The sequence below is a fragment of the Leopardus geoffroyi genome, chromosome B1, assembly GCF_018350155.1.
Source record: "Leopardus geoffroyi isolate Oge1 chromosome B1, O.geoffroyi_Oge1_pat1.0, whole genome shotgun sequence".
Lineage (NCBI taxonomy): Eukaryota > Metazoa > Chordata > Mammalia > Carnivora > Felidae > Leopardus > Leopardus geoffroyi.
This window is the reverse complement of record NC_059327.1, coordinates 31368637-31386414: the sequence shown is the minus strand read 5'-3', so window position 1 is coordinate 31386414 and position 17778 is coordinate 31368637. Positions and strand designations below refer to the sequence as shown.

General features: G+C 39.3%; 1 protein-coding gene across 2 annotated transcripts in view; it reads left to right on the top strand.

The window, feature by feature from the left end:
* The window catches only part of BNIP3L (BCL2 interacting protein 3 like), a 19855-nt gene extending 2077 nt beyond the window's left edge, over window positions 1-17778 (top strand). Inside the window, exons 1-6 of one of the 2 annotated variants that reach the window (XM_045456754.1) lie at window positions 4247-4345; window positions 5316-5499; window positions 10073-10145; window positions 14939-15042; window positions 15174-15323; window positions 17200-17778. In XM_045456754.1, coding sequence (XP_045312710.1) covers window positions 5336-5499; window positions 10073-10145; window positions 14939-15042; window positions 15174-15323; window positions 17200-17248 — 540 coding nt within the window. In that variant the 5' untranslated portion in view covers window positions 4247-4345; window positions 5316-5335 and the 3' untranslated portion in view covers window positions 17249-17778. Of the gene's footprint in view, window positions 1-4246; window positions 4346-5315; window positions 5500-10072; window positions 10146-14938; window positions 15043-15173; window positions 15324-17199 lie in introns of those variants that run through there. The other variant, XM_045456751.1, reaches the window with a different exon arrangement.

Below are 17778 nucleotides of genomic sequence, written 5' to 3'. Positions count from 1 at the left end.
GTTTATCTCTGTGTCTGGAAGACCCTATGCGGTATTTGATGTTTTGGGACAGTCCGTTGCTGCTGCGTTCGTATTAGCTCTTAACAGAAGTAGAACTTTCAGTCTGTGTGTGATATCCAAATGGTGCTTTGGGAAATCTGCTAGATAGCAAGTATTTTATTTGGGGTAGGGTGAGCTTTGAAAAGTTACTGAAAAGCTTTTAGGTAGTGCCATATTTAATGACTCCCCTCTTGCCTTTTATTCTGTTTGTTTTTTCAGTTCATTATACAACAGTGGTTCAAACCAAACAAGAAGCCTTCCTGATTCCTTCAAATGATTTTTGGGCACTGGGCAAAACAACTTATTCAGACATCTAATACCACCCAAATTGTTGATAAGTTGAAGTTCTTTGTTGGGTAAAGTTGCACCACTGTGAAACACAGAAGATGAACTCGTTGTACAGATTATCTGTGGTTTGTGATTTTTATCTTAAGTTCAGGAATCAAAACAGAGTTTTAACAGCAAATTATGGAAATATTTGAAGTAATGAAAGCTTTCTCTGACTTTAGTTTACCATTGTAGGGGAACAGTTCACCTTCCTTACAAATTAATGGACAAATATACAGAATACTGGCAGAGTTAAAATGATGTTTTTCCAGTTTCCAGTCTCAGTTCTAGTCTTAAGAAAACTGTCAAGTTACTTAATATTTGTACAGGACACTTATGTTATATAATAATTCTTGTTGTTTAATGTAGGAAGTACAGCCTTTTTTTTTTTTCTTTTTAAACATCTTCAACCATGATGTACTTGTTTCCCCAGTATGGCCAGAGAGCTTTTGAGTCTATGGCATGTGAAACTTCACTGCTTCATGATACTATTCTTGAATATATTAGTAACTGGTGTGTAAGTACTCCTTCGTGCAAAATGATTTTTTTTTTTTTTTAGAAGAATATCAGTGACTGTTCTTGGTCTGCATTCCAGCATCAAGTGCTTGAAATAAAATAAAGGCTTGGAGGAAAGAACAGAAGACATGATGAAATGTATCTCTGCTGGTTAGGATGACAGTTACACATGGGACCTTGGAAAGTTGGGGGGAAAAATGAGAAATACTCTTCCTCCTTCTCTCCCTTCCTGTGCCCTGCAGCTCTCCCACTCCCCTTCTTGCAAGAGGATTGAACTAGTAATTATAAAACTAGAAAGAGTATATACAGCATACAGTCATGAATATAATCACAATTACTGAACCAGCCTTCAGGATGTACTAGATTAGAAAATATAGAAGCATGAATCTCTTAGCAATTCTGAATCTCTTAGCAGTTCTCAAAGATTTGAGAAAATATCTCATGTATGGTGTATATGTACAGTCTGGCATAAGAACACTTTTCAGTTTGTAAGTAGACTTAATATAACAGAGAGAGCCTGCCAGTTTTTTTTTTTTTTTTTTTTTTTTTTTTTTTTAAAGCTTGATTTTTAGGAAGAGAATTCACTGAGATTTTTTTTCTACTTTGTATTGCTCGGACAGCACAATCCTCATATCTTGTTTCCTTTCCAAGTAGAAAGGGACTTTATGAGGATTGTCAGAGTTAGAACATCAAGAAATTCTGAAGCTGTAAATCAAGAATGAACGAGGTAATGAAAAGCATGTGTAGTCCATCTATTGAGAAAGACAGGTTTACTTTTTTCCCATTTTACTCAAAAAATAAAGCTGATAGGTAGCCTTTTAATATCTGTATGCATAGGTGTTTCTGCAGTACAGTTTATTTCCATAGATGATATATCTGGAGAATTGTTGAGTTAGGGAAAGTCTACCTTTTTAGGTGTCTTAATGCATATTGTCAAATTACACTCTATTGAGGACCTGATTGCAATAACATCATATTAGAAACAATTTTGGTTATCATTAACCATCAACATTGGATAATGGCTAAAGTATGGTATATCTTTATGAGATGCAAAGCAGTTTAAAAGAATGAGGTAAGGTAATATGCATTGATGGTGAAAGATATCTACAAACTGTTAGGTAAAAAACACTTTTTACAGAAAAATATGTATAGTATGATTCAATTTTTTTGTAAAGACAAAAGCAAAAAGCACAACTATCGAAAAAGCTCTGGAAGTTTACATTATGAACTTTTTAAAAGTGGTTTTATTTGGGAGTAGGAATAGGAGATTGGGAAGAAAGGTATTTTTACTTTATGTATGTTTATTTTCAAGAAACACATTTTTGCATTAAGAAATGTTTCTTAAAAGATACAGAGTATAATTACAATAATAGCTAACACATACCATGTACTAGTGATTTTCCTTATTTTTCTCAGTACTTTATTCATGTTGTCTTCGTGCACCCCTCTGAGGTAGATATAATTTTTATCCCCATTTTACAGGTGAGAAAACTAGTAAGGGATTAAGTAACCTGTTTGGGGTGTAACAGCTGTTAAGTGTTAGAACGGGAGTCTGGCTTCAGTCTGTGCTCTCAACCACGGATATTAATATATGCCCCAAATTTTTGTCTGCCTTAAGTGGAAATGCCTTCAGTTATGCTGGGTGTGAAGCCAGTTACAGAAATCACTTTTACCAAGCTTTTCCAGGTGTGTCTTCTCAAGTTCGTAGATTATGATTGCTTACATATTTTTAATGCTGGAAGTAGAACCTAGATATTGGTTTGGAAGTCCTTCAAAAAGGTGAGGTGTGGAAAACCTGATATTGTTACAGCTGGTTTTCTCTTTGATCAGCTACTTGAAGTGAACATTAATTGTATTTTAGGGAAGACTGGCTTCCACAGAGATCCATCGGGAACGCCTGGTTCCTTACTTCTACCAGAGCAGCTCAGGTCTTTTGTTTGTGTTGTTTATACATTAGGCTTCTGTACAAGAAGAACTGATTCTGTTGGTTTAAAGTTAAGTTTGAAATTGTAGAAAACAATAGGAGTAGGAAAAAAACTTATCATATACCTCTTTCTTTTTCTGTCTCTCCAGTTAAAATACTTTGCAGAGCTCTAAATTTAGGGATGCTTTTGGCATGTTTCTTCTACACTCCAGAGGCACTCCAAGGATTTAGTTAAATTACCTTTAGTGTTCAGTCTGTCTTAGCTTTGTTAGTTGAATTTGCTAATCCATTTTGAACTCTACCTAGTCTGTCCATTTTTGTTTCTGTATAGAATGAGGTCGCGAGGACGTCCTGCAACCGTGTTGTTTGGCAGTAGAGTCCCAAAGATTTGGTTTTGGTTATTGGGCTGTGACCCCCACTGGGACTGCCGTGGAGGGAAAGGGAGGAAAGGGTAACTTCATTTTTATTCAGCAAACACGGTTCTAAGTACTGGACAAGGACAAACTCGTTTATCTAGCAGATAGCTGAATATCTCCCACTTACTAGGCACTTCACCCGTGTTCCTCTAGTTAATCCTCAGAGCAGCTCTGAGGTAGGGTCTGTGCTTTTATATCTGTTTTACAAATGAGAATACTGAAGCTGAGAAATACGGGCAGAGAGCAGGCGGTGGAGTCTGATTTCCAGGCAGGTCGCCTTTGAGCTGTTCCTTCATAGAAGGATGATGTGTTCACTTTGGATCTAGAATAGTCCTCACTTCATTAATAGTCCATTTGAGGGTTTGAGCCTGTTTTGGTGATTACTTGTGATTTACTGATGGAAGACTGTTCAGCCACAGAACGCTTAACACTTATGCTGGGAGTTTAGAGAGATGGCCCTACCAGCCTGCTTCATTATATTTTCTAAAACAAAATATGTGGGGCACCTGGGTGGCTCAGTCGGTTAAGTGTCCGTCTTTAAAAAAATTTTTTTTTTTTAATGTTTATTTATTTTGGGGACAGAGAGAGACAGAGCATGAACGGGGGAGGGGCAGAGAGAGAGGGAGACACAGAATCGGAAACAGGCTCCAGGCTCTGAGCCATCAGCCCAGAGCCCGATGCGGGGCTCGAACTCACGGACCGCGAGATCGTGACCTGGCTGAAGTCGGACGCTTAACCGACTGCGCCACCCAGGCGCCCCAAATTTTAAAAATAAATAAATAAAATAAATAAAAAAAAAATATGCAAAGTATGAAGCAAATCCATCACTATCTCTTTTTGTTGTGAAGTTGGCCTGTTGGCTACTGCTGCCAATTCTTATTAAAATTAAGGCATCTTAATGTGTCCGCAAACTCATGGAGCCAGTAAATATTTTCAAGAGCTGTCCAGATTACCGAGGCCACATCCCCTTTCCCGTGGCTCCACCCCCTTTGACTGTTTGCCTGAGAAAACCTCAGTGTCTCCTGTGCAGATGCACAGTAGTTTCTCCCCTAAAACCAACAAGGCTTAATGAAACCCTAGAAAGTAGGAGCTCGTGGGAGAGAAGAAAAGTCAAGTCCACAAGGTACGGTTAGTACATAGAGAAAGGGAATAGAAAGGGGTGAGGTACAGAGGAAAGGAAGAAACTAATCGGTCGCATGGAGACAAGAGCTTTTTCAGAATTCTTAGCGTTACCACCTGATTTAATTAAGAGCTGGATGCGTTCATTTATTTTGCACATGTGTACACAAATTGAAACTTACGATTGGAGTTAAGTTCTCTGGGAGCTTCTCAACGTTTATTTATTTTTGGGACAGAGAGAGACAGAGCATGAACGGGGGAGGGGCAGAGAGAGAGGGAGACACAGAACCGGAAACAGGCTCCAGGCTCTGAGCCATCAGCCCAGAGCCTGACGCGGGGCTCGAACTCCCGGACCGCGAGATCGTGACGTGGCTGAAGTCGGACGCTTAACCAACTGCGCCACCCAGGCGCCCCTCTGGGAGCTTCTCAATTGTTTATACTAATTAAGACAGTTGTTGACTTATTTAGATGACTTTCATGAAGTTTCTAAGCCATGTGTTTATTTTATCTGTGGGGAGGGCACAACTAAACAGCTGAAGTAGACTTTGGGGGAAAATCTGTGTTACATTAAATACATCTATAACTAAAATATTGAAGATAAGTAGGCTGTCTTGTAATAAAGTAGCCATTTATTTTTTGGAAAGCAATCTCAGAGTTTTCAGAGGAGTGCTTATTGTATATAAACTAAGCTTTAACTAGAGAGAAAATTGGCCGAAAAACACATTTTCTAAGATACTAGTGGTTAGAGTTCCAGCTTCTTCTAAATTGGTTGATTGCATGAGCTACTTCAGGAACAAGAACTATACACATTTTTAGACTTCTGTTGCTCCTTATTTATTGTCTTCAGAGTACTTCTACGTTTGCTTTAAGGCAAGACCGAATTCTTATCGGAATTCACCACATTCGCATCTGTGTGCACATGACAGAGTTTGGTTCTGCTGTGGTTAACTTAAGCTATCTGACTCGTCCAACAGGTTCCTGGGTGGAGCTCCCTATGAACAGCAGCAATGGCAATGATAATGGCAATGGGAAAAATGGGGGGCTAGAACACGTACCTTCCTCATCCTCTATCCACAATGGAGACATGGAAAAGATTCTTTTGGACGCACAACACGAATCAGGACAGAGTAGTTCAAGAGCCAGTTCTCACTGTGACAGGTAAGTGAGATCCATGATTTGGTAGAATTCGGAAAACAGGCGGGTTACAAGGTTAATTCCCATTAGAAGAAATAAATTTGCTTTCGTCTTCATTTGACAAAATATGACTCCTGATTTATTGCAGCATGTGAATTTAAATCAGAGAGCCAATTGACAAATAGTTGAGTCCCTAGTGTTTTCGCCTAGATTAAATCAGTTTCTTTACTCAGAGTGTATCATTTTTTTGATATTTATCGGTTTAAAAGTCAAGGGCATAAATGTTTACTTGTAGAATGAATCCAACTTTTTCCCATTTTCCTTTGTGTCCCTGTTTCAGAGATCACATTCTGCCAGTCACCTCTTCTGTGTCTGTCCCCCCTTGTAGCTTGTGAGTCTCCAAAGAGCAGGGGTCATGTTTCATCTCCGTAGTACCCTTGATAGTCATGGTGCTGGTGTGTAGTAACACTCAGTACATGTTTCTGAGTCCTAGGAACTGCAGGTTGATGCAAGTTACGGCAGAATTTGCAGGGTGGAAACACTGACCACCGGCTATCAAGATAGTTAATTTGGGAGGCCTTTCTGTTTCTTCAGAGGAACTTTTATTTTAGACCTCATATTTCTATATTTAACTCGGGAAAAGTAATTCCACTGATTAAGAACTGCTTATGGTGAAAGAGTAAGGGCACGGTGATTGAGTTGAATGAAACCAAGTTGTTTGTTTGCTTTTCAGTGTAAGCGTCATTTTTTTTTCCCCCGGGGACGCGGTATTAAATGACATGGTGATCTACCTAACACCTTCTGGTCTGTGACGGCCATACGTTAGCATTACGGGATACTGGATGATGTGGTTAACTAAGAGTTAACTGATATTATCCATGGAGAAAATGCAAACGCACGAGGAAAAGGCTAAGGAAACACTTAAAAATGGGTACTAAAAATAAAAGTGATTATCTCTAAGGGATGGAATTATGGATATTTTTCTTCTTCTGAACATTTTTGTACTTTGTGTAAAATGTACATATAGCACATTTTATATATCAGAAAAAGTTTAAAAGGAGAAACAGGAGTTCAGTCACGTTTGAAGTTCCTGCCTGTCTTATGATCCACCGATGTCACCAAGGTAGCAGAGGACTGGGTTGCTGGCTCTGGCCCACCGCGCACCCCCGCCTCTGCCTCTGCCCCTGTACTTCCCAGGAGCCTCGTTAGAAGCAGAGCAGATGGCTCTTTGCTGAGCAGCTTGCCACTGATTCCAGTAGCAACAGCATTCGTCTGTCTTTCAGAATGAAGTTTCTATTACGCTGCATTTATATTATGGGACTCGTTATGCGTTTCTGAAGTTTTCTGCTTGTTCTAGGCTTGTTTCTAAGGCTTTTCTGCATTCAAGTACATGACCCTTGATGATTGGCATCAATGTGTCCCTTAACCTGTTCACTTGCTGTGGTCATTGAGCAGAGAAGAAGTCCCTTGCTTGCTTTTCTGGTCAACTTCTTTCACTTGTGGTTGTAGTTATACTTGTGATTGGACGTGAATTTACTTTCTCACGATCATGTTCAAGTTAGGTCTTTAAACATGTGAAGTGAGGCGTGGCGCATGCCTTCCAGCACTTTCCTGTCCCTCAGCTTGTGTGCCTTTACGCGCTGGGTTCCTGGTCATCTTTCAGAGAAGGCCTACAGCTCGAGCTCAGTAATACTCTCCCCTGCTATATAACACATTTTAACATTCAGAAATGTCTTCAAAATTCATTTCATTTGAATTGCCATGCATCCCTATATTTGAAGTCATTGAGAAGTGTTTCTTATAGATGGAGAAGTTCTAGGATTCTTGGATATTAGTCTCAAAGCTAATTTATGAATACAGTGACCCTTGAACAACGTGAGTCTGAACTGCACAGTCATGTGAATGCTTTTCGATACAGTCCAATACTGTAAATGTTTTTTTCTTCCTTATGATTATCTTTAACATGTTTTTCCTCTAGCTTAGTTTATTGTAGAAATACACTAGACAATACATATAACATACAGGATATGTGTCAGTTGACTATGTTATCCGTAAGGCTTCTGGTCAAAAGTAGGTTATTAGCAATTAAGTTTTGGGGGAGTCAAAAGTTATACACAGGTTTTTAACTTTGTGGGGTGGCCTCAGCACCCTGTATTGTTCAAGGACCAACCGAACTTGGAATTTAAAAATTATCCCACAGATACATTTTTGTCACTGTGGCGGTTGTAAGAAGATAACCCCCCTGTGTTTTATATCGCGTTTCACCCTATTGCGGGAGTTCTCAGCCTACACACCAGACATGCCTAGGGAGCTTTTAAAAATACCAGTGCACAGACCCCATCCCTAGAGATTCTCATTCCGTTGTGAGGGGTAGGGTAGAGACAGGATATTTTAAAAGCTCCCCAGCTAATTCTATCATGAGCCAGAATTGAAGCTCTAATGCATTTCACATTGTTAGGAGGAGTAAACCATTGACCAGTGAAACATTGAGTATTTTCCTGAGTGGGATTGGTGCCAACGATAAAGAAGAGTGTAGAAGGAGAGAAGTGCTCCTGTAGGGTTCTTGACTGTGTCATTCTACTGCGTTGACCTGCTTATGGCTACGGAAGGCTCGCCCTTAACTGGATCTCTGGCTGTGAACTCAATGGTGTTGGAGCGTAAGGACAGTAAACTGAGGACAAGAGTGCCTCCTACCTGGTTCCTGTGCTGTAGCCTGAGATTTCTAGTTTAAGACCAAAATTTTCTAAATACACTAAAATGTTTGTGCGGTACAGAATCAGCTTTTCTCTCTTGCCGTCCCTATTTAGGACTCTCTTGTGTCAATGATAATAGTCTGAGGCTCCTAGGCTGAATCAGTCTGACAGATTTCAGGTGAACTTATTTTTGAGTGTGTCTCACCATCATTTCTATATGTTAACATTCTACACGTGCTCTTGGTATGTTGAACAGTTAATATCTAGTTCTTTGAACAAGTCAGGCCTGAGCGTTTTCATCCATACTTCAGTTTAGATTTGGGAGGTGGGGGCGGGGTGTATAGTGGAAAATCTAGTGACCTGTTGTGTTATACTTGATCTTAGCCAAAAGGCCGAGAAGCAACAACCTGCCGTGGTTACGCAAGGAATCGCTGATAAAACTAAGAATAGAACTTAGCATGTTGTGTTCATCTATTGTATCAAGATAGTTTGCAATCACGTGTTTTGTCGAAAAGTTTATCTGTAAATTTTTGTTTTGGGGAATATTATCTTGTACTTTTCATTAAAGTTCCATATTCATATATAAGCTTCAGTAATTCATTCTGAGATATCTCAAAGCAAATATTTCTGAAACAAGTAGAATAGTGGTTCTGAAACTCTTTGGTCTCGGTACTCCTTTACAGCCCTAAAAATTATTAGGATCCCCAAAAGTCTTTTGATTATGTGGGTTATATATTTCAACATTTAACTATATTAGAAATTAAAACAGAAAGTTTCAAAATACACACTCATTCAACAATAATAAACCCTTTACATTTCAATATAAGTAGCTTTTTAAAATGAAAAGAAACTTTTTCATAACCAAAAAAATTAGTAAGAATTAGTAGCATTGTTTTACATTTTTGCAAATCTCTTTAATATCTGGCTTTAATAGAAAACAGCTGGATTCTCATCTGCTTTTGCACTGGGTCTGTTGTTATAAAACACATCATGTAGCCTTTGGAAAGTTTCACGATACATGGAGTAAGAATGACAGACATGACAGAATAAGAATGACAAAGGCAAATAAATCGTAATAGTATCGCGAACACAATTTTAAACTTGAAGACCCTTTGAAAGAGTGCCAGAGGAGGTGTTCGAGAAGATGTGACCGCAGATTGACCCTGAAGCTGGACTTGGGCAACTGGAGGCTCCCCAGCCCCTCTCCTGACCTTGGAATGTGCCTACCTTCCCAGCTCTCAGAAGCTGCCTGAGGAATACAGCTTTGAGACAGAAATGTGGTGTTGAGACTGTTTGAACGGCATATGTGACTAGACCCAGTTAAGGCCTCTGTATGAACTTTTAAGATTTGGCAGGCTGATGGCGATCTGATGTGCTTGACTTACTGTCACCCCAAGACAAGCCTCATCTGTAAGTTCGCTCTCTCTTTAAACCTGTCACCTACCGATGTGGGGTGGCCTGCCTCTTTTGCTCTCCTCGCCCTCCCATTTGGGGGCCGGTTTCAGATTATACCCAGGAAGCTCCTCAGGAGGCTGGGAACCAACTAGGCTCTGAAAACTGCTTTCACATGTTGAGACTTGCTGGTGATGAATTATTTAATGAGGAAAGAGCTTTGAGCAAAAGAATCCCAAACCAGCTTCCTGAATTTGTAGATCATCGTACCTTTATTGGAAAAAGAGTAAAAATAAGGAAATTTATCATTGCAAAGAAATTCATCACCACCACAAAATTCCAGAACATTTTGGAAACAAGAGTGCTTGATTTCAGAAAAGATAATACTTTTTGATTTGTGGCTTTTTCAAAGCCAATTCTACTGTAACTTTCAGTTTTCTAATTTCCAGTGGAGGTTAATTTACTTGGCAAAATGAGAACTAAAATTAATGGCTAAATTCTTTCTCTTCTAGCCCTTCCCCACAAGAAGATGGGCAGATTATGTTTGATGTGGAGATGCACACCAGCAGGGACCATAGCTCTCAGGTGTGTGTGCGTGTGTTCGTTGTTCTGATGTACAGTAAACAATTAGGAAAAATGCGAACCTCTAGATAAGTGTGTTTTGCTAAAATATATTGAAGAATAAGAAGACTTTAAAAAGTACTTGGAAGCTGTTTTAAGTTATTCAGTTTCTGGTTGTATAATTTACTTAAGATGATACAGCCCTTGTACTTCTCTACAGCTGAGAATTTGGGGTCCTATCACCCTAAAAGAATTGGAAAATTCTTTTTTTTTTTTAAGTGTCTATTTATTTTTGAAGGAGAGAGAGAGACAAAGTGTGAGTGGGGGAGGGGCAGAGAGAGAGGGAGACACAAAATCCGAAGCAGGCTCCAGGCTCTGAGCTGTCAGCACAGAGCTCGACACGGGGCTCAAACTCACAGACTGCGAGATCATGACCCGAGCCGAAGTCAGACGCTCAACCGACTGAGCCAGCCAGGTACCCCTAGAATTGGAAAATTCTTATCTATGATGTATCATTCTGTATTCTGGGCTAGTTTCTTGAGTTTATAAATGGAAAACTGAGGAGTTTTATGCAAGGTCACAAAATGAATGAAAAGGAAAGCTGTAGAACCAGGTATGAAAACTTTTTCTGCATCTGAAATCAAAGCAGTGACTTTTGAAGTGAATACAACAGCTAGAGAGAGAATTCATCTAAATTTTGCAGGGTTCATTAAATTAAAGAAGATAAGAATAGTTCACTAGGAATTGATGTTTTAGTAAAATCAACGGATATAGTATTGAAAGCTTACAAGGGTTTATATTATAAAACTTACGATGAGTAAATACTTGTTGTTCGTGATTTAGAATGTTCATAGCCAGCCCTTAACTTTCACCAAAAAGGGTCAGTGCAAATTCGTGAGGACAGGAACCGTTGTCTTGCTCTCCTGTGTTAGGTGCTTGCAGAGTGTTTGCTGGAGGTTTGTTTAAATGGATTCTGACAGAAACTTTGTTTTGTGGGGTTATCACTTTACAATGTCCTAAACCCCTTTGCACTAGAAACATTTTACATGGTATGTTGGATACACCCAGTATTTTCTGTTTCCGAAGGCTGCACAATTTCTCCCTGCTTTGCCTATATTCTATTTGTGCTGTCCTGAAACCTCGCAGATCTGTGGATTGAATACAAATTTATATTATGATGAGCTTTATCTTATAGAGAAGGTTATAGTAGCAAGGCTCTCACGTAGGAAGCTGTTCTGACTGTAGTTGTTGAATTGCTGGCTTACTTATGTCCAGTTTGCCATGTGGATGTGCTATAACTAATGAAGAAGAAAATACATAGTTTCCATGGCAAGGTGGACTAAGGAATCCCAAGACAGAGAAGTGAAATTAATTATTTGTTGTAGTCTTTCCTGAGGAAGATATCCTCAGTGCATATTGTCTTTCGTACGGACAAATTGAAAATCTAGATTAGCCTTTTCCAGAATGTGTTTCGAGAAACAGTTGCACAATGGGAAGCTCCATAAAATAATCCTGAAGGCAAGTTAAGTGGAAATAATACAGCCCCTGTGCTCCCTCCCCCTCCCATCCCAGTATTTACAGCACACAGTAGTAGCTTAAAGGCTCTGGCAACTCCTGCAGTAAAAGAATCTGTTTATTTAAACCAAGTGTTTTCCAAGTTAATTTGATCTTAGACCTCCCTCCCCCTTCACACCTACTCCCCCCCCCCCCCCCCCGAATAAGCTCCCTAACCACCTAATGAAACACTTTGATAGGTGCTCTCCTGGTTCATGGAGTGGCAGTGTACAATTAGCCTTCACTGTTAATTGAATTCAAATGGAATTCTAGAGCTGACTGCATCCATCCTAGAATTCCAAAGGAATTTGTGAAATTTAGGAAAGATAATGAAAATCTTTTGGCTTCTGTGTCGGATTATGGTCGTATTGCTAGTGTGGTTCCTATTCAGAAACAGGTACCTAAAGGAACATTGAAGTAAGACTTTTAATAAGACATCGGTAGGTATGATTTACTTAAGCTTTCAAAAAGCCTTTTTCATTGCTTTTTTAAAATTGAAGAAACGATCATTTAAAAATGAGTAACTTTAGGGCTTGGGAGGACGCATTTTATATTTGTGAATGAGAAGCAAGTTTAGGGTTAGCGTACAGAAGCAGTTACCACAGGACTGTTATGGTACTTGATTTTATTGAACATTTTTATATATGTCTATACGAGGAATGTTTGACATTTTCAGCCTTTTCTAGGAGGAAGGAAAGACACTGATAGATATATTCTTGGTGCTAAATTTATTCCTAAAAAAAGTTTTTCCCACTTTTGATGTTCTCAGTCCAGTGAAAGAGGTGATATTAGCCCTGAGAACAAATAGGGAAAGTGAGACTTCGTCTTCGAGAAGTTACTTATCTAAGATCACAAAGCCAATACACAATAGAGCCAGGATTGAAACCAGGGCTGTCTGGGCCTGCTCCTTCTACTGTAATAAGTCCTTGCAGGGGATTGATTTCAGGAGAGCTCATAAGGTCATGAGAATGAACTAAAACATGCCTGCTAAGTTATGCTGTGAAGAAGCCTAAGGGGTAATGCATTTAAGAAAAGGATCATTCAGACTATACTTTTATGACCATAGTCCTCAAGAGTCTTGTTTTATAGTAGAAAATTGACTGTAGATGGTCTCTTGAAGTCATGATGCAGACTGAAGATGTCCTCCCTTCCCCCTCTTGTAAAACTGTGGTTTATCTGCCCATGGACCCCACTGTATGCAGTTTAATAGTCACATGTAGAGAACTTGAGTGGCCTAGGAAAGGAAAATGTAAGTGATTTGAAGGTAAGGGACTTCCGCATGAGAACAGGCTAAAATGATGAGAATTTTTTTAGATGTGGGTGTAGAGAGAGGATAATTCAGTTTAAAAGCACAAATCGTATTAATTAGATTAAGTACATTTTTACCATATTCCGGAATTCCAAGGATTAGAAGGTAATTTAAAACCTGAAACTGGCAAATTTAACATGAATAAAAGGGAAGCACACGGCGGTAGTAAGCGAGGATAGCGTGAGATTCTTGGTTCTTAAGGTAAGCAGTCTAAACTGATTTGCGCAATTTGTATTTTGTTGTTGTTTATTTGTTTTTTACTAGTAGTCTAAAAACTTTGCTTCACTCAACTGAGAGAAAATGACATCAGCTTCGAAAAAATTAGAGCGTAAAATCTTACCACACTTTCATTCTCTTGGAAAGTAGGAAATACTGATCTGTTCACAAATTTAGATGTAAATCTTCGAGCAGTTTTAAGGAGAGACATGGGAGACCAGAGTCGGAAACTGGAAGCAGAATGTTGTGTGGTGTTGCATATAGCCAGATATTGTGTGTACACAAACTGGTCTCTAAGTAAATTGTAACAGTTTATTGTTTTTGATTTAGGATGTTTTCAGATTTATTTCACAAAGAGCCAACTCATGATTCTGAGTAATCTCAACACCCAGTGGAAAAAGCTTAATCCTAAAGGCTACATTGTGTCATTCAGCGGAATTTGCTAAATCCAGCAGAACTAAATAAGAAGGGTACTACCAGAGTAGCAGAAATCCACAGGGATTTTACTTTCGGTTCGATCGTCTCTAGATGCAGGTAGCCCATTGTATTCTGAAACCACCTTACTGGGGCACCTGTTTCAAAAAGAAGTAGCCTGGCAGAGAGAATCATGTTGATCTATTAAGTTCTGCAATTCACTGCTGTCTGCGAAAAGAATGAAAGCTTTGGTCAAAGAATGAATCCTATTCAAGCAAAGTAACAAATCAAAATAGTTCACTCTGAGACCCTTTGGTTTGAGGTCCTAGCATCCATTCTGTAAAGCTGAGTGAACATTGCTGTTCATTTTTAGGAATATCTCCTAAAAATTCCTGTGGCTGCTTTTGCATGTTCTTGGCCTGAAACTATAGGTTATAGTTAGCAAGAGCAAAGACTTCTTTCTCATTTATCTGATGGAAAAATGTCAAATTCTAAGTCAGTAGCAAATAAATGAGTCCAAGAAACTTTTGGCATAAGTACTTTTGAATAAACCTTGGGAAATGTGTAGTGATTTGTCTAAAAAGTATATAATCTCCTTCCAGGAAGTAAAACCTAATGCTTATGAGTGGGGGCTGTAGAAGACCGTTTGCCCAGGTTGAAATACTGGCCCCGCCTCTTACTGATTGCGGAACCTTAGCCAGTTACTGAATTTATGTCTTCATTTCCTCATCTGTAAAATGGAATGTCAGTAATTCCTGTTTTTGTAGGGTTGTTGCAAGGTAAAGATTAATGCATGTGAAGCGCTTAGAATGATGCTTGTATTTTGATGAATGATTAATAAATATTATTTTTTACTTCTTCATCACATCTCCCACTGATTTCTTCCCTCATCACTTTAATTGGTTTGTATATACATTTGGGTATGTTGTCTTTTAGTTTTAATAATGACAAATTTTAAGTGCGTACAAAAGTGAAGAGAATGTTGCAGTGGGCCTGTGAAGAAACATTGCCCAGATTCAACAGTTATTAATGCTTTCTGCACTGTACCTAGCATGATAGCCCCAAGTGCGCTTTTTTGAGGTTCACATCCTCTGCTTAGATAGAACCGCAGTGAGGCCCGCTCAGGTTCTTTTTAAGATCTTGAATGCTGTGATCTCAGATCATTTTGTCAGCTTGTTTAGAAAGCTGTCACGTTTCTTCCATGAAAATTGCCCAGGCACAACCTTAGGATCTTCATATATTTGCTGCCTAGATTTGTCTTTTGTGGTAGGAAGAATTGGTCTTCCTTTGTTTTTCTTTTTAAAGTTGTAATTCTTCTTTACAGTCAGAAGAAGAGGTTGCAGAAGGAGAGAAAGAAGTTGATGCTTTGAAGAAAAGTGTAGACTGGGTGTCTGACTGGTCCAGTAGACCCGAAAACATTCCACCTAAGTGAGTTCTTGCCGGTGTCTCCTCTGTACACGGGGGAGGTGTGAACTACCAGCGTGCGGTGGACCTACTCATTTCCAAGATGTTCTCAGCAAGTGCATTTCTGACCCCTTCCTCTGCCTTTCTTTCCCCAGGGAGTTCCACTTCAGACACCCCAAACGCTCCGTTTCCTTAAGCATGAGGAAAAGCGGGGCCATGAAGAAAGGGGGTATCTTCTCCGCAGAATTTCTTAAAGTGTTCATTCCGTCTCTCTTCCTCTCTCATGTTTTGGCTTTGGGGCTAGGGTAAGTACTGGTGAACTCCCAGCGTGTTTTCCATTTATTTTACCCTCCGATTTTATTTCCAGATGTAAGAAACACGGTTGAGACCGTTTGTATTGTTTCCCTTTTAATGTTTGAGTGCAGATAGGGTGAGCTTAAAAGAACTGTTGAAGCCGATACGTTATTGGTACATTGGTAAGCATTTTTAATAGCGGAGTTTTGTTTTTCTTATTTGAAAGTAAGTTGTTCATGTTAGTCCTGTAGTGATCATTTTTAAGTGGGCTCTTCTGTGTCTGATTTTTCCTTTTGGGTTTTGTCGTTTATAAATTATTCAAGATTAGCTAAGCTTTAAAGTAAACTAACCTTTAGTGTATAAATTTGGGGCTGAGGTGAACATTTTTTTTTCCCCCAGATGGGAAAATACACCGTTTTATTGAATAGTCTTTGAGTGAAACTGGTAGGTTGGTGGGGGTCTGTATTTTTCTTCCTGTAGCATTTTCATTGACTCTTCTAAAATTGATCCCACGTTTACCTGTAGCTGATTGATTTTTCAGTCTTTTAAATTCTTTTTTTTTTTTTTTTTTTTGATCAAACAGTTGAGGAAATCTATTTTTTTGGAGGATTTTAGGAGTTAAACACTAGCTGTTAGTTTCTTTCTTTTTTTAAGGTCTGTTATTCTCTTCAAGCATGTACAAGGAGTCATTTTCTCTATATAATATGCAAAAGAGATATCCCTTATCTTCCCTTTAAGGAGCTCAGCATATGGGAGAGTATTTACAGTCACAAACATGGAAACATATACGTGACTTTCCCATAGACTCCTTTTGTCTTTCTGGGTGCTTGATCTGTTTTTGTGATGGCAGACAGCGGAATGGAAGGGGTTTGTGCGGAAGGAAGTGTGTGAGTGTCGTATGGGGTTGCTGTGAGGGCAGACTGGGTAGGACTTTAAATTCCCTTTCAGTATAGGGGCATGTGGGTGGCCCAGTCGGTTAAGCTTCCGACATCGGCTTGGGTCATGATTTCGCGGTTTGTGAGTTCGAGTCCCGCATCGGGCTCTGTGCTGACAGCTCAGAGCCTGGAACCCACTTTGGATTCTGTGTCTCCGTTTCTCTCTGCTCCCCTGTTCACGCTCTGCCTCTCTCTCTCTCTTTCAAAAATATAAACATTCAAAAAAAAAATTTTTTTTAATTCCCTTTTAGTATTGACTGCAGAGTAGTTCATTTGCCCTCAGGGAGTTGGTTTTTGTACCTTGTGCGGGCTCTTTCTTTCATGAGTCTTCAGATTCTCTCTCTTGCTGGAATAAGTGTGTTATTATCGATGAATGCAGAAAAAAGGATTTGAGAAAGTTGGTTGGTTTTGTTACACTGGGAGGGGTGGGACTAAATTCTTATTTTCCTTAACTTCCTTTCCACTTATGTTACTTCATGGTAAAATGCTTGCTTGGCATGGGAAAGCAATGTTAGGCCTGATCCTGAAGAGTTAAATGGTTCGTAAGAGCCCACTGTAAGGCACTGGCAGCTTTGTGATTTGGCTCATTACCGTATGTCGTATCTCAAATATCAATAGACCTCTGTCCGCTGTAAGGGAACATCTCAGAGGAAGTTTGTGCTTTGTTCTTTGGGGAATCTGTTCTCTCTGGTTTTACTTTTGTCTGATCGCTGCCCCTGTGCTGTCCAGTCCTGCCTAATGAGTAAACATAATTATATAAAACCAGTTTGGCTGGCTGCTGACTAGTTTTAAGTAAGTCAGCAGTGATTTCAGGGTAGGGAACTGTGCACTGACACCTTTTAGCCTTCTACGAGAATTGAAACATTTAGTTTGTAAGTACAGTTCAGCCTGTGGAAAGCTGGTATACACCTGTTGAAGCCGATGAAACGTGACGCACTCTGTTTCCTTTCAGCATCTATATTGGAAAGCGACTGAGCACACCTTCTGCCAGCACCTACTGAAGGAAAGAAAAGCCCCTGGACAAGCGTGTGACCTGTGAAGTGGTGTATTGTCACAATAGTTTATTTGAACTTGAGACCATTGTAAGCATGACCCAACCTACCACCCTATTTTTACATATCCAAGTTCCAGTAACTCTCAAATCCAGTATTTTATTCAAACTCTGTTGAGGCATTTTACTAACCTCATTCCCTTTTTGGCCTGTAAGACACTTTAGAATTTCCTAACAGAGTTTACTGTTATTTAGAAATTTGCAAGGGCTTCTTTTCCGCAAATGCCACCAGCAGATTATAATTTTGTCAACAATGCTATCGTCTCCTTTTAGTGCTACCAGACTTAGACCTGCATCATTCGTGGTATAAATTTTGCTCTTGCAAGATAACTACCATCTCTCTCTTCAAATGAGATCAGGTTAGCAAATGATATGACAGCTTTGTTGTTTTGTTTTTTTCAAGACAAAGGCAAGCTTCCCTAAGCTTGAATTTATAGTTATTAAAAAAGAAAACAAACAAACAAAAAAAACCAAGACACA